Source organism: Lissotriton vulgaris, chromosome 12, assembly GCF_964263255.1.
Source record: "Lissotriton vulgaris chromosome 12, aLisVul1.2, whole genome shotgun sequence".
NCBI classification, from domain to species: domain Eukaryota; kingdom Metazoa; phylum Chordata; class Amphibia; order Caudata; family Salamandridae; genus Lissotriton; species Lissotriton vulgaris.
This window is the reverse complement of record NC_141700.1, coordinates 143,323,238-143,339,305: the sequence shown is the minus strand read 5'-3', so window position 1 is coordinate 143,339,305 and position 16,068 is coordinate 143,323,238. Positions and strand designations below refer to the sequence as shown.

The window sequence follows — 16,068 nt, the reverse complement described above, 5'->3', positions numbered from 1 at the left end:
CTGCAAAACGAAAGTCCGCCCGCAAGTACACCAGCGATCTTTTACTCCAGATTAAAAATTTAGAACATGCATTTTACACCTCCCACTCCCAGGAGACTTTGACTGCCCTTGTTAATGCCAAGATGAAGTTTAACAAACAATCTACAGAGGATGCTTCTTTGTATATATTAAAGTCCAGTTCGAAATTTTATGGTGGGAAAAACAAGGCGGGAAAGATTCTTGCTAATTATTTGAAGGTTAAGCAAAACAAACTGAATATTGAAGCTGTATTTGATGTTAATTCTGTCCTTAAGCATAAAGACGCTGATATTTTGGGGGCATTTTCTCGCTTCTACTCCACATTTTACTCCTCTGAAACCCAACCTTCTGTTGATTCGCTTAATACCTTTTTTGCTACCATCCTACCGCCCTCAAACTTCCCTGTTGACTTATCTGATCTTGAAACTCCCATCTCTCCTCATGAATTACACACCGCACTTCACTCCCTCAAGAAAGATAAAGCTCCAGGTCCAGACGGTTTTTCAGTCGAATTTTATTTACATTTCGAGAATCTACTATTACCCAAGCTGCATTCCCTCCTCGATTCTTTCACAGCTGCTGGTGCCTCCTCGGGAACCTTTTCCGATGCTCACATATGCATCATACCCAAGGAGGGAAAAGATACCCAACACTGCAAAAATTATAGGCCAATTTCATTAGTTAACATTGATTATAAAATCTACGCCAAATCCCTTGCCATTAGATTAGATCCCTTCCTCCCAGAACTCCTTGGCCCCGAAAAATCTGGCTTTGTCAAAGGTCGCTACATCACCGATAATACCAGATTAGTTTTCAATATCCTCTCCAAATCGTCACGCCTTACTGCTCCCCTGGCGGCCATTGCTTTAGATGCCGAGAAGGCTTTCGATAGAGTTGAATGGACTTTCCTTTTTTCTGCTTTAAAATGGTTCGGATTCGGCCCTCATTTCATTTCTCTCATCTCCTTCCTTTACTCTAATCCTAGAGCAGCAGTTTCTGCTAATGGTCTGATTTCTCCCTTTTTAGATTTGCGCAGAGGGGTTCGTCAAGGTTGCCCCCTTTCCCCTTTCCTCTTTAACCTAGCCTTAGAACCTTTCCTCTCCAGACTCCGCCAAAACCCAAATATTCATGGTTTTCTCACCCCCCACGCACATGTAAAACTTGCCGCTTATGCGGAAGACATTCTCCTGTTTATATCCAGACCTTTGCTTTCCATCCCTGCATTCCTTGATGAAGTTCACACTTACTCTCAACTTTCGGGGTATAAGTTGAACAATGATAAATGCGAAATTCTTCCTCTCACCAAATTCACTTTCAAACCCGACTTTGATGCTTCCAATTTCACTTGGAGCCCAGCCCATATTAAGTACCTCGGTCTGCATATTACCCCTTCCCTTTCTGACACTATTTCACTTTGTCTCACTAAATGCACTAAAAAATTGTCTGACCTTACCTCCAGATGGCACCCCCTTTACCTTTCATGGTGGGGACGTCTTGATACTATCAAAATGATGCTATCCCCAATAGTCCTTTATATCATCTCCAACATTCCTATCCCAATTCCTGCCAAGTTCTTCAAGAAAATCAACACCATTCTTTCCTCTTTTCTATGGTCCGGGAAGAAACCACGAATGTCCTTATTCAGGTTACGCCTTCCCAAATCAGAAGGTGGGGTAAACTTTCCAAATTTCCCTGATTATCACAAAGCTTTCCTTCTGAAACAAGCTTCCCTTTGGTTGAAGGATCCTACCACTCCTTCCCCCATCTGGGTTGAACTAGAACGCCTCTTGTTATCGCCTTTCTCTTTTGCTGAATATTTGTCCTTCTCTTGTAAACCCCATAACCTTTCCACTCCTATACACAAATATACTACCAAACTACTGCTATCCACCTCCCCGGCCCCTCCTTCCTCAATTCCAGAACTCCTCAATACTACTATTTGGCACAATAATAGTGTCCTTATTAATCAGAAGCCTTTTTATTGGAAGACTTGGGCGGAGCGAGGTCTGATTTGGGTATCCCAACTTTTCCTTGGTTCTGATTTTAGATCTTTTTCGGATCTAAGTCGGACTTTCTCTCTCCCTCCCTCTTTTGGTCGTAAATTTCTAATCCTCAAAAGTGCGGTTACATTTGCCTACGATTCCCTCTCCTGCCCTACTAGTTCCACTACCTCACCGATTCCGACCTTGCCACTTCACTCCCTTTTACTTGCAGATCCTACAGCATCTTCCATTTACCAATACTTGCATAGAACCCCCTCCCCCCGCCTGAAATCTACAGTGGAGGAGCAATGGGAATCTGATTTTGCCCTCTCATGGCTTGTTTCTCTCTGGGACAAAATCTGGTCTAAACTTCGCAAATCCTCTAGATCTGCTTCCCTCACGCAAACATTATTCTTTATATACAATCGGCTCCTGTTCACACCTTCTACGTTGCATAAAAGATTCCCTTTGACCCCAGATGCCTGCTGGTCCTGTTCCGCACCTCAGGCCACGTTATTTCACATGCTTTTCTCTTGCCCCCTCACACACGCTTTCTGGCTCCAGGTCTGGAATCAAATCAATGCCATCTTCCACACTAAGACTCCCTTTGCCTATGGAAACATTTTCTTGGGTAGCCTGTCCTCCATTTGGGATAATGTTGAGTCAAATACTCGCATTATCGATTTGTTATTAGCTGTTGGTTTCCAACAGATTACAGTCAATTGGAAGAACTCTAGCAACATCACGTTTAAGGCTTGGTGGTACAATGTTTGTCACAACCATCGACTTGACACAGCTTTTGTTCACCCGCTGTCTCTTGCCCCGAAGAGACATGACTTATGGCTTCCAGTAACTCTATATCTAGATGTTTGTGCAAAATGCTCCTTTCACCTACCCCCTTTTCAACAAGAGGTTTCTAAACCCCCTTAAATGCCTTCTCATTCCTTTACCTTTTTCACAGTCATTTTTTTCCCTCTTTTCGCCATCCCCATCATGAACATTACCCATCATTGTGTTACTTATCTGATAGCCTTGTAATTCTCATACTTGCCTTTTCATTGTTATGACTCAATCCTACAATTGTAATTTGCTTTATTTACTCTTGACAACATGTTTTTATTTTTTTTTCTATGTATTGACACCTCCTTATATCCTAATAAAATTATTTTGAACTGAAAAAGAGTGAGATAAATAGAAAAGAAGTGGATGACAGCAAAAGAAAGATGGAGGAGGTGAAATCAATTCAATGGTTTTCAGAAGCCCTAGCATTTGGGAGCAAGCATTAAGAAAAACTTTGGGGACTCTTCGGTTATGTTTATTTTCTATACAAAGTAATCACTGCATCATTGGCTTGCTTTGTTGTATTACAAGGGTCGTTAGTCACACCATACCTGTCTCTGACACCCCTCAACAATAATAAGCTTCTGCTGTGGGGAAGTGCGGGCGAACACAATTTCAGTGTGATATTTCAGGATGTCGTCCAGGTGCTCATTAGTTATGTCTTTTAGGTCTGAACCATGAACTACACAGGCTTTGGCTTCCCTGTTGGAGAAAATAAAGACAAAGGCATTTAGTTGTACCACAAATCTGCTCCATAAATACCTGTATTCTGACAATCTCTGCATCAAACTAAACCTAGACACATATGTAAAGTACAAACAAATAGAACGGCTAGTGATGTTTTGTCGATTGCACTTCTTTTGTTATGTGCCACTGTATTTGTAGATAGCACTCTTCTTAATGTGGTGCTATACGGCACAAATGCATTATACTACCCTAAATGCATACTACACTTTGGCAAAAAACTCTGTGCTGATATGAGAGATCAAAGTACCCAAGCACTCCCAATAACAATCAATATAGAGGGGTCAATTCCGATCCTGGAAAAAAACCGTCTGTACGATTCGTATCCGCAGCGCTCTCTTCGTACGAATCGTAAACATGCCATTCGACCCGACGAGTACGATCCGGACCGTGGTATATAGACGCGATTTGTACAGTCCACGTCAGGTAAGGGCGATTTGTACGGAAAAGCACACAATGACATACACACCGTACGGTCCGTACACCCCATGATCGCGGGGTACGGTGCGTACCCCTGCGATCATGGGGTGTACGCACCGCACCCCTGTGATCGCAGGGTGTATGCACCGTACACCCAGCGAACATGGGGTACGGTCCGTACACCCATTGATCGTAGGGGTACGGTGCATACACCCCATGATCGCAGGGGTACGCACCGTACCCCTGCGATCATGGGGTGTACTCACCGTACCCAGGGAGGGCCGTTCCGTACCTGTTTCGGGGCGAACTCTGCTCTTATGGCTGTTTTCAGCTCCCGTAGAAAAAGGGTCGTACGGTGCGTACCAGACACGAATCGTACTTGCTGGGTCGGAAAAAACAGCCACGTACTGTACAGATGTCGCGTACAGCGGGTTCCGAGGGAGATTCGTATGGGGATTCGATTCCGAGTTGGAATCGACCCCAGAGTGGTTCCACCCTTCCTATTATTTCATAGTTACCACAGTTAGACAGCTGTTTTTCCTGACTCAAATACAAGCTTTGCCCAACAAACATCTGCCTCTTGTCGTCTAACTGTGGGAACTATGAAATAGTATGAAGGGTGGAAACACTCTGTGTTGATTGTTATTGGCAGTACTCGGGTACTTCGATTTCTCACCATATGTAAAAGTTCATCTTCATTTATTTTATTGCATTAATCAATGTCCTTCTTACCCAGTGGTTAATTCGTAAAGCGAATAAATGCCAGGGCCTAAGGTATTTCACACAAGGTCACTGCAGCCTACACCACCCACTGCCCCTGCCAATGCTTCCAAATGCCATCCCCAGTTCAATGATAGGACCTTTCCTCATCACCCAAAACTTTAAGAATGAATTGGATGAGATGGCATTATATTTTGTTACAAATTGTATTGAATTGTTAAATATGTTCCTCATGTGCTCTCCTTAAAAACAGGCAGACAGAGCAACTTGGTGGTGGACTCTCTTAAATAAGTGCCTGTGCAGGACCCGTTGAAAACCGGCTGAAGTTAAGCACTGTTACATACCCATGATTGAAAGTAGTGGCCAACTATTTTATTATTGATAAGTCAATAATACAACAAAACAGCTTTGTTAAGGGGGGTCGCGGGGGCATCGTGTGCTTTGAGATACTCAATAGCATTTCAGGGCTACAAAAAGGTAAACTGCACCATAATACTATTTGCACTAAAGATTTATTTAATTACCACACTTTTCTACCAATTTCACCAAACTGTGAATGAGATATAGACATAAATATGAAGTTAAACAAGTGAATTTTTGAATATATATATATATATATATATATATATATATATATATATATATATATATATATATATATATATCAAAACCCTTTCACACATAGAGTGATGCATAAATTATGCAAAAAGAAGGAGAGAACTCTGGGTAATTCTCCTAGTTTAGGTGGAAAGCAGCTCCTGTTAGAGCACTCTCAACACCAGCGACACTCTGGATCTGCTCACCTCAAATGTCTGTTTTTCTATCAAAGTTTTTAAGCATAGGATTAGCACACTGCCATCCACGCCGAGATAGAAAAGGACAAAGTCTTTTGCCATTTCTACAGCAAAGTCTTTAAGCATAGGACTTGCACAGTGCTGTCCTTGACGAGCTGTAAAATGACAAAAGCCATTTATCTCTTCAGGCACAATGTTACAGCTTTGAATTGGTAAAATACCAACTCAAGCCAACCTGAAATGAGTAAACGCAACCCCTGACACAGTATTTCGCTCTAATTAGAGCTCTTCAGAGAGGTATAGCTTTGTCCAGATACAAGGGAGCACCCAGTATAAGTCAAAACAAAACCCTTCAAGGCATAGAGTGACGCATAAATTATGCAAAAAAGGAGAGAACTCTGGGTAGTTGAGAACTACCCAGCGCTCTCTCCTTATTTTTTGTATATATATATATATATATATATATATATATATATATATATATATATATATATATAGAGAGAGAGAGAGAGAGAGAGAGAGAGAGAGAGAGAGAGAGAGAGAATTGTATTGATTTACTGTATAATGCCCAGTACAGGATAGACCTTTAAGTTGTGCTAAAACTTAATGTGCTTTAGTCAGCCAGCACTGTCTAAGACACTCTGCATCTCTGAAACCACTAAGGGCCAGATGCACTAACATTTGAAATATCCATTTCCTAATTGCAACGATTTCCTAATTGCGATTCTCTCCAAATCGCAATTAGGAAATCGGTATTCATAATGTATGAAACTCTTTTGAGTTTCATTAGCAATTCCTAGTGGGTTGCAAGTAGACTTACCGCACGCATATTAACATGTTAGGTCACAATTTGCGACTCATTAGGAATCGCACCCATCAGAAGGATGGTGACATCCTGAGGTCTTCGGACCACCATGTCTGTGATTGCTTTTTAATAAAGCAATCTGTTTTTTTTAAAATGCAGCCCATTTTGCTTAAAGGAAAATGGGATGCGTTCAAAAAGAAAAAAAACACTTTTAATTTTTTAAGAGTAGGCAGTGGTCTGTGGAAACACTGCTCTTAAAAATATTTGTTTTTCATTCTCAAAGGGGAAGGGGTCCCTTAGGGACTCATTCCCATTTGCGAATAAGTTACTGCCTCCTTCAAGGAGTTGGTAAACTATGAATGTTTTGCAATTATAATTTAGTCGCAAAGCACATCCCCTTCAGATTCGCTATCTACCTAAACACCCCCATCCAAATACAGAATCACAATTTGTGTCTCCACTAAGAGGGCTCAGTGGGGGTGTAAACTAACAAGGCTTTGGTGACTCATTTTGCAAGAAAGTAATCTGGATGATGTTTAAGCAACTTTTAAAGAGGAAAGTTAATGAGCACCTTCAACAATTCCATTTGCCTGCAGAAAAGGAGAGCATTAATGGGGTAAATTATTTTATTCTTCACACTCTCTTTATATATGTCCTAGCTAATTGTTCTCCCTTTATTGGAAGCAGTTGTGACAAATGAATAATATCACATAATCTTAATACCATTTTGTAGATCCAAACATATCAATCGATTTCAGTTTTCTTTGAAAGAATGGTTGTGGTTGAACAGCAATTGGAAGAAAAAACAGAGATGTATCTCTTTTGGAGACAAGCATTTTTTGCAAAGAGCATGGACTACGAATAACGGGGCATATTATCAAGGGGGTTTATCTCCGCTTTTTTGGCTTTAAAAGCCAAGAAAGCGGAGATAAAATTATCTCCCTTTTACCTAGCTGTCACTAACACCAGATAGCAACAGCTAGTAGGAGATAGCGACCATCTTGGGCCCCACTTTGCATGTCAGTGATATTTATCACTAATGACATGCAAAGTGGGCGTGCCGAGATGTTAGCGACTGGAAACAGTCGCTAACATCGCTATCTCCTATTACCAACACCTGCTCTGAGCAGTTCTTAGCCATGTTATCCAATGGGAGGTGGATAACATGGCTAAGAGCATTAGCTCGCTAATGCATGAATATCGCTGACTTTTCAGCGATATTCATGCATTGCGGCCGATTTTTATCGCATTTGCGATAAAAATCGCCGCAGCTCGGCGATCATTTTTTCACGCTAACCAAGCAATAGCGATAATTATCGCTATTGCTTGGTAATATGCCCCAACATCTTTTTAAAATGTTGCATGTGTTAATAGTCTCACGGCGTTAGGTCACAAATCACATTTTCTGTGCTCCCCCTGGTTTCCCGCTAGAAGAGAAAGTAGATTTGGTCCAAGGCAACTTAAAGAAAAAAAGGCAAGACTGTGAGTAGAAATGTCCATACCTGGGATTAACCTGGTTGACAGGAATGTTTAAACGAGCAGCAATGTCTTCCACAGTTTCATTTCCTTCGGAAATAATGCCCACACCTTTGGCAATAGCTTTGGCTGTGATTGGGTGATCACCAGTTACCATGATTACCTATACATAAATAAAATAGAATATTAATGCAACTAGATGCTGTTCAGACATCTAAAGGCAGTTTAACTATTATTCTTCAGTGATGCATGATAGGAATTGCCAGATATAGTCAATCACTCACTAGAGTTGATTGTTTTGATTGTTTAATAAAATGTATACAGTTTGCCTGCTATTTTGCACAGAGCACACTAAGACTTGAATACCCACTAGGTACTTCATTTTGGAGTGAGAGTATAGTACATTTGCTATGAAAGCACTAAACATGCAATAGATATGTGAGCTTCTTACTCTATACACAACTGTGGATCATACTAGCTCAATCGAGTGACATGCTCATTCAATCGTTGGCCCCGCTTGTTAGTGAACTACATTATTGACTGAGAAAGGGCAAGCGAGTAACCAAACACCAGTCTATGTTGCTTGGCCATACCATAAAAGTCAGAATAATAAAAAAAAGCATGACTTAAAATGCTAAAGATTCACTATTTCAAAATGTAACTACAGTGCTACAAACCAATACATCACAATGTAGCAACCTACTCCGTAACTCAAAAAGTAATTCTTCTAAAAAGCTGGTAATTTCTTCTTTCACTGGTTATTAGTCTTTACAAGTACAATATACAGCCTAGCGACAAACTACATTTTGATCAATGTTCTTATCCGAACAATTAAAATGGGTTAACTGCAACTTTTTCAGTTTTCAGACTGTAGATGAGGTGTAATAGCATCACATTACAACAACAACAACACAACAACAAAGTAATACAGTGGCAATATCACACAATACAAAAACATAACAAACCCACAACAAAACATCACATGAGTTCAAATACACAATAAAAGAACAACCAAACATAATTAAGCAAAATAGATACAGCACAATGTGTAACCCTAACAAATTACAACACACCACCCCCACAGCACCACAAAACACAACCCAACAAATCAATCACCACAACCAAACAATGCAAAAACCAAACCACAACTCAATAATAGTGAAAATAAATGTAACACCAGAACAACAATAATCATCTAAAACACAGATGATGAGAGAACAAAATACCAATAGCACAACACAATGGCACTATACAACAAAATACAAGAGCATTCCAACACTAGAGCAATGTATTACAAAACACAATCCAAAGCAACATTCCAGTACAACAAGGCAACTTTTTTTTTATTTTGTTCACTTTGTGCCTTTTAATGTGTTTACTTTTGGGAGTGTTTTTCTCTTGCATAATGTTTATTTTGGTTTTTGTGCTGATGTGGGATGCTATAGTTATGCTCTGTTGTATTTTGCTATTGTGGTGAGCTGATTATCTCCTGCTTTTGTATGTTGTATTTGTGCCATGTCAAGTTCAGTTATGTTATTGTATCACTTTGCAGTGTACGTCCTGGTGTATTACTGTTGTGGCATGTTGTTTTATTCTTGTGATGTATTTTTTGTGTTGCATTGTGATTTCCTTTTCTTTTTGATATTCTTGTGATTATGTGGTTGATTGGTTTAAGTTGTTGTTTTGTTTTGTTTTGCAGTGTTCTGCTGTGTTTTATAGACTTATGATGGGGGTGCATTGTGCTGTTATTGTATGGGACACTCGGTACATTGTCATTGTGCTGTTATGTTCTGTTCTGCTGTGGTTGTTTTGCCGAGTTCCTTTTTTTTTTGCTCTCGCACGTTTGTTGTATTGTGTTCTAAATTATATTTCTGCTATTATTGTTTTCTTTTGTTGTTGTATAATTTACTTTACTGATGTCAATAAATGCTTCAACATTTACATCCCCTCCAAAACAACTAACACACAAAACTACAAGTCTACCGGGTTTCAGGACCCTAATCAGCCTACTACCAAGTTATAGAGTAGGCAATGCCTTACAATAGCATCTTCCAAACTCTCTTTCTAATCCAGTACCAGACCCCAGATCCTTTGACTTGTAATGTTAGCTTACTTAACACTTTCTGGAGGGCTCCCTGAGGGATCTGTTGCATACTGACCAGTTTGAGTGGAAGGGGTCATATAAGTCCTTTGACAAAAAACCTTCTCTCATGATTTGCAACTTTTTTGTCTCTTAGGCTACCTTCATGAGCTGGTTTTGATGTCAATTGCTACCAAATCTGAAAACATTAGTTCCCAGGTTAGTATGAAACTTGATAAAGACTATTGCTCTCTGTTATAATGTAAATGCATTAGCATATGTTCTATTTTGGATGTTTCTTTGTAGATTGTGAGGCAAAGGGAATTCCAAGAGTGTAATTTGCGCCTGGTACCTTGGAGAGGACAAATGCCAGGTTGTGTTTCCAATGAAGCCTGTTTAAGAATTACTCTGTCTGGTTTACTGATGTATTTCTCCACTGTAACATTTTGGCAATGACTTGGAGTTAAGACGAGTAGAGGAAGACCCAACCTGGAAGGTCCTGCTGCTATTTGGGCTGCTACTGCAAGCAGCTAGAGAGGTGTAGCATTTGGGTAGCTACTGCCGTGGTGACAGGTTTGTGCTAATCATCGTCACAGACAATCACTATTGGGGAAACGAGAATGGACTACCCTTGGCGTGTACTTTGAGAAAGTTTAAGCACTCACTGTTGAGGTGGCTTCTAAAGCACTTTCACTTTGGCACAAGACCTTGTCTGGGGGAGCACCAGAGTCCAAGGCACACGAAGTGAGGAGAGGAATGAGTCACTGAAGAAGAATGTAGCGCCACAGAAGAAGTGCACCCTAGTACACAGCGGGCATGTCACCGAAACACAGCGCATCCCGCTTTGTGTGATGCAATTTTGTGCCAGGCAGGACATTTATTTGGTGAAATTGGAGAAATGCAGACAGTTTGATGCACGTGTCACATGAGGAAAGAGCTGTTGAGGACAAAGATAAAGCTTGGAGTGCTGTGCAGGCACTATTTACAGTGATTTACATACCTTTTCAACAGTGCACAAAGGGAGTTGCAGCAACGGAGGAAGCTGTTGTCGGCCACGGACAAGATTTGGAGAGTTGTGCAGGCACTATTAATGATGATATGCACACCTGAAGTACTTTAAGAGCTCAAATTTAAAAAAATGTGCTGCCAAGTAAGTGGTGATCTGCACCCCTGAAACTTTGTTGGGAATACTTTTGTACTTATGGTACATAGTTGTGTCTTTGGGAGGTTGATTACTGCATTGTGGGATCCATTATTTCTTGCCCTTCTCCATGTTTGAAGGAATTTCTTGTTCAAATTCCGATCTAGTAGTTGGATGTGAGCATAATGTGGGGATGGCTGCTCAAAGTAACATTATAACTCTGCCATTCTTTTTATCTCAACCGGTGCCTCAGCGAATACTTTAGGAGGATTGGGTTTAAATGTTGGAGAAATATCACAGTATGGGATGGCCAGGATTTCTCGCCGGCAAGGAAGAAGACATTATTGTTGAGTGCATAAGGTAATGAGGGCCAAAGGGTTTTGAAGTATTTGCCTGTGGCCTTGGGTCTCAATGGTCAGCCCATAGCTGATGTGTGTACCGAGGCAATTAAACAGCTTGAAACTACGTTCGCAAAATAACTCAATTTAGTCATGCTATGGTATACATTTCAGACACAGCCTCAGGTAGAACAAGAATCCATTCATGAATTTGTAGCGAGGATCAGAGAGCTTTATATAAAGTGTTGCTTTGGTGTTATGACAGATAAGTTGAATCGTGACCAGCTCATTGTTCATTGTAAAGACAAGAAAATCCAGGAGAGGCTATGGACAGTAAAAGATCCGTCCCTTATCAAGGCGATAGAAATGGCGAAAGTTATTGAGGAGTCTCAAAGATGGATGAAGGAGCTACATAAAAAGGGGTGATGTTTCCATTACAAAAGAGGAAAATCAAAACAGTGAAGGGGATGTTTGTGTTGTGAAAAAAAGAAGGGATGTGGGTAACAGTGCCCACCGTTAAAGGAAAAGTGAAAGAATGCACTCAGTATGGCAGTATCATACCTTAGACTCAAAATGGTGTTTTGCTGTCAATAATGAATGCAGGAGATGTGGCCGCAGAGGTCATTATGTGTGCATATGTAATGGAACCAACACATGGGGTAAGGAAAATAAATCAAGAATGGGAATTCCAGAGGAAGCAAGTGATATCAATTATGAGACAGAGTTCTAGTTGTAGATGATAGCACAGAGAGAGAGAATTTATGCATCTGTTCATGTGATAAGAGGAGAAAGTCAAAACCTGTAGCTAGGTTTAGAGTGTGTGAGAGGGAGGTAGAACATATGGTTGATTCAGGATCAATGTATACCATCATTCACGAGAAGTTGTTCAGGGCGCAGTGGGATGATGTGAAATTGTTTCCTAGAGACATCACTCCTAGAGTGTATCAGGGGGAACCCAATGATATTGTGGGATACATGGAGGAAAACATACAATATGGAACGCGATGCACGAAAGACAAAGGGGCTCATTAGGATCGAGGACGGACTTGAGTCCGTCCGCGACCCCAGAGTAGGAGGGAACGTCCGCATGGGCAGCGGCGTTCCCTCCGTGCAGATCAGGATGTGACCACCAGGATGGCGGTCACATCCTCTATCTTTAACATTGCGGTGGGTGCAGCTTCAAGCTGCACCCGCCGCAATGTTAAAAATGCATACATTGCATTTGTATGCAGAAAGCGTCAGGCACTGCGCGGTGCCTGCCGATTTCTGCATACAAATGCAGGGGGGTTCCATGGGTACCCCCCCATGTGCACCCCCACCGCCCCTTCACCCAGGGGGCCCGCAACGGGCCCCCGAAGTCAATTTCCGTATGCTTTTCCACTGCGGAAAAGCCGCAGTGGAAAAGCATCTCTTTTACTCTATCCTAATATGTCTGCTAGACACCGCCAGCCATGTTACAGCTTTTCCGCCGTGGTTGTAAGTCAACCGCGGCGGAAAAGCGGCGGACTGAAACCAGGACCCACCAGCCATCCTAATGTGGCGGTGGGTCTTTGGGGGTCCGCAGAGGATTTTCCGCATCCTCTGGGCCGGCGGTGGCTTTCGCCGGCCCGGAGGACGCGGAAAATCCTCCATCCTAATCAGCCCCAAAGTGTTTGTTTCTGTGGAGTGTGCTCCAATTTGAGGGTGGATGCACCAGTTTGATCTAAATATAATAATCATTCCTAGAGCAACTAACCAGATAATGATTGTGGAGGAAGTACATTTGAGAGATGTGCAAGATGGTGCAGAGAAGGTGTTTTTGAAAATCCCTTGGATGTTTGAAGGGGTATGTGAATAAAATCATGCTGAAGGAGGACGCTGAACCTGTGCAGCATAAACTCAGGAGGGTACCACTTTCGGTGAGGGCTGGTGTCAAACATTTGTGTTGCGTGACTCACTTAAAGAAGGCATTATGGAACCAGTAGAAGATTTACAATAAATATCTACTGTGGTTATCACCCAAAAAACTGATGGCCGCTAATGATTCTGTGTAGATCTTAGATCCCTTCCCTTAACCAGGGAATTATGACTGATAGCATTCGTCTCCCAAATATCAACAAACGCTTGTCTATGTTAAAGGATGGTAGGTACTTCTCAAATTTGGATTTGAGAAGTGCTTATACTATCAAATCAGATTATATGATGAGTACAAAGCCTTGACAGCTTTTATTACAATGGAGGGTGTGTATCAATTCCCCTGCATGCCATGCGACTTAGCGTCGGCTGCAAGAGTGTTCCAATGAATGATGACAAAAATCTTTGAGGGTGTGGAAAATATAATCTATTTTCAGGATGACATTTTGGTTATGGGTGATACAAAGAAGCAACATAACATCACCTTGAGGATGGTTTTGAAAAAGTTGGGGGATTGTGGATTGACCTTAGATTAAAGTGCACATTCTTGAGTGAACAGCTAGAGCATCTAGGGTATACCATATCCAATGGTGGGGTCAAACCCGAGGGATCCCTATTGGATGCGATAGGAATGGCACCTGCTACTACCGGAAAGGATCAATTAAGATCGTTTTAGGACTCAGAGTACTATGCCAAATTTGTGGACAGTTTTGCAAATAAGACGGATAATTGGAGGAAAATCCTACATAAAGGGGAGACGTTTGTGTGGGGAAAGGAACAGCATGTGTGTTTTGACAACATCAAAATAGAAATTTGAAAAGCAGGAATCTTATCCTTGTTTAACAAGTTAAAAACAGTACTCACGGTGGATGCAAGTGTGACAGGATTGGGGTATAGTGCTGTATCAGTTGCATGGGAGAAAAGAGAAGATTGTTGTGCTTGCTTCAGGCACCCTCATGCAGGCAGAAAGGAACTACTCAGTGATGGAATGGGAGACCTTGGCTGCTACTTGGGGTGTTGAGTATTTTTGGTGTATTTAAGTGGTTTGTCTTTTATAATGCGTACTGATCACAATCCTCTGATTAAGATCTTGTCATCTGGAGGAGCAGTTAAGGAGTCAGCTAGGTTGACTAGGTTAGCAGCTAGACTCCAAGAATATATTTATACAGTGGAATTCGTGCAGTGATGGAGAAAATTACAGGCAATATTGTCTACCTAGAGTACCACTGACCTGGGAAACAGCGGATGGTGTGGCGGTGAAGAGTTTTGAGTCAGAGGGTGGGGTGGCACCTGTGCAAAGGTTTGTAATTTGATTCAGCATGGTGCAGCAGGACAGAGTATGCTGTCACAATCAGCATAACCGCACTTTAAAGTCTTTGATGAGTTGTTGGTGTGTGGTCAAAATGTCATTATGAGGGGAGATCATTTTGTTCCTCCCGTAGGTTTGAGGCATAGGTTGTTTGACTAGGCGGATGAGGGCAATTTGACACAAGGTTTGACTAGTACGAGACTTAAGGGGGAATTTTGGAGACCTGGTATTGAGAATCACGGCAAAAGGTGGGTGAAGTATTGTATATGTAAGGAGAGCAAGAAAAGGGTGTGAGTGGGGTACACAAGTGAAGGAGGGCACATTGAAGATCCTGGTAGGCCTTGGCATACTGTCTGTTTAGATTTCAATGGTCCCATGGTGGAATTGTCTGGGGAGTTGAGGATTGCAGTGATTGTTGTTGATTTATATTCCAAGCGGATTATTGTAAAAGTTTCTAGAGATGTCACCACAAAAAACACTATTTCAGTGCTGGAGAAGATTTTTGAGGGAGAAGGTGTTTCCATGGTGTTGATAATGGATAATGGTTCACAATTAACCTCATACAAATGATGAATTTTGTGAAACAATGTGGAATAAGACATTTGTGCACCTCATTATGTAATCCCCAGATAAATGGTTTGGTAGAAAGGGTCAACAGATTGGTGAAGGGTACCATACAGCTGGCTCTCACGGACCACTGAGATGTAAGAAAATTGATGACCAGTATGGTGTGGGCATATTGCACAACCACCCACAGTGTTAGACAGAAAATTACTTTTCAAGAGATGCGAGGGCATTTGCCAGGTACTAAATTGGTTCCAGCCTGGCTGGAGGAATGGGTCGAGGTTTGGAAGTGAATGTTTTAAAATCTAAATGTATGGCTTTTAATAAACACAAATCTATTAAGGGTAACATAACTATGAATCAATTGCCTCTTGAGGAGGTCCAAGTATTCAGCTATCTGGGAGTAAGCATCTAACATGATCCATGCTGGGACAAGCAGGTTGAGATGGCGACGCTCAAGCATCGCCAGCTTGCCGGAGCATTGAGCCAGGAACATGCTAGGACTCTCACAAAACCAATTGCTCCCACTCTCTCAGTCTATAATGGAAAAGTGGTTATCTCTGCCCTCTATGGTGTTGAGATCTGGGGGTTTGAGAACCTAGGGAGAATGACTGTTTCTGAAAACAGGTTCCTAAGAAGCCTTATTAAACTTCCCCAGAGCACCCCTATGAGCCCTCTCTTTTATGACTTGGGAATGAGACCAATCGCTCTGATTGCCTCAAATCGCCCAATTTTATACTGGAGGCGGCTGTGGTCAACTCCAGAATTGAGCTTATTTGCTGCTGGGCTCTTGGACATAACCAAGAGTGATACTTTTCACAAAATCGAGTGGTTAACTAGAGTTGGTGGGATTCTTGCTGAGCTAGGCTTAAAAGAGCTATGGGAAGACCCTACCAATGCTAGGTTTCCCCCAAAGAAGGCTCTTAGGGGCTTGCACTGGGAAG

The 16,068-nt window shown here is 41.6% G+C and overlaps 1 protein-coding gene across 2 annotated transcripts in view; it reads right to left on the bottom strand.

Annotated features, from left to right (window-relative positions):
- The window catches only part of LOC147673695 (sodium/potassium-transporting ATPase subunit alpha-2), a 393,987-nt gene that overhangs the window by 68,336 nt on the left and 309,583 nt on the right, over positions 1-16,068 (bottom strand). For both annotated transcript variants that reach the window (XM_086947613.1, XM_086947614.1), the window contains exons 14-15: positions 7,826-7,962; positions 3,392-3,542 (exon numbers count right to left, since the gene is read on the bottom strand). In XM_086947613.1, the coding sequence (XP_086803739.1) occupies positions 3,392-3,542; positions 7,826-7,962 (288 nt within the window). The remainder of the gene's footprint in view (positions 1-3,391; positions 3,543-7,825; positions 7,963-16,068) is intronic.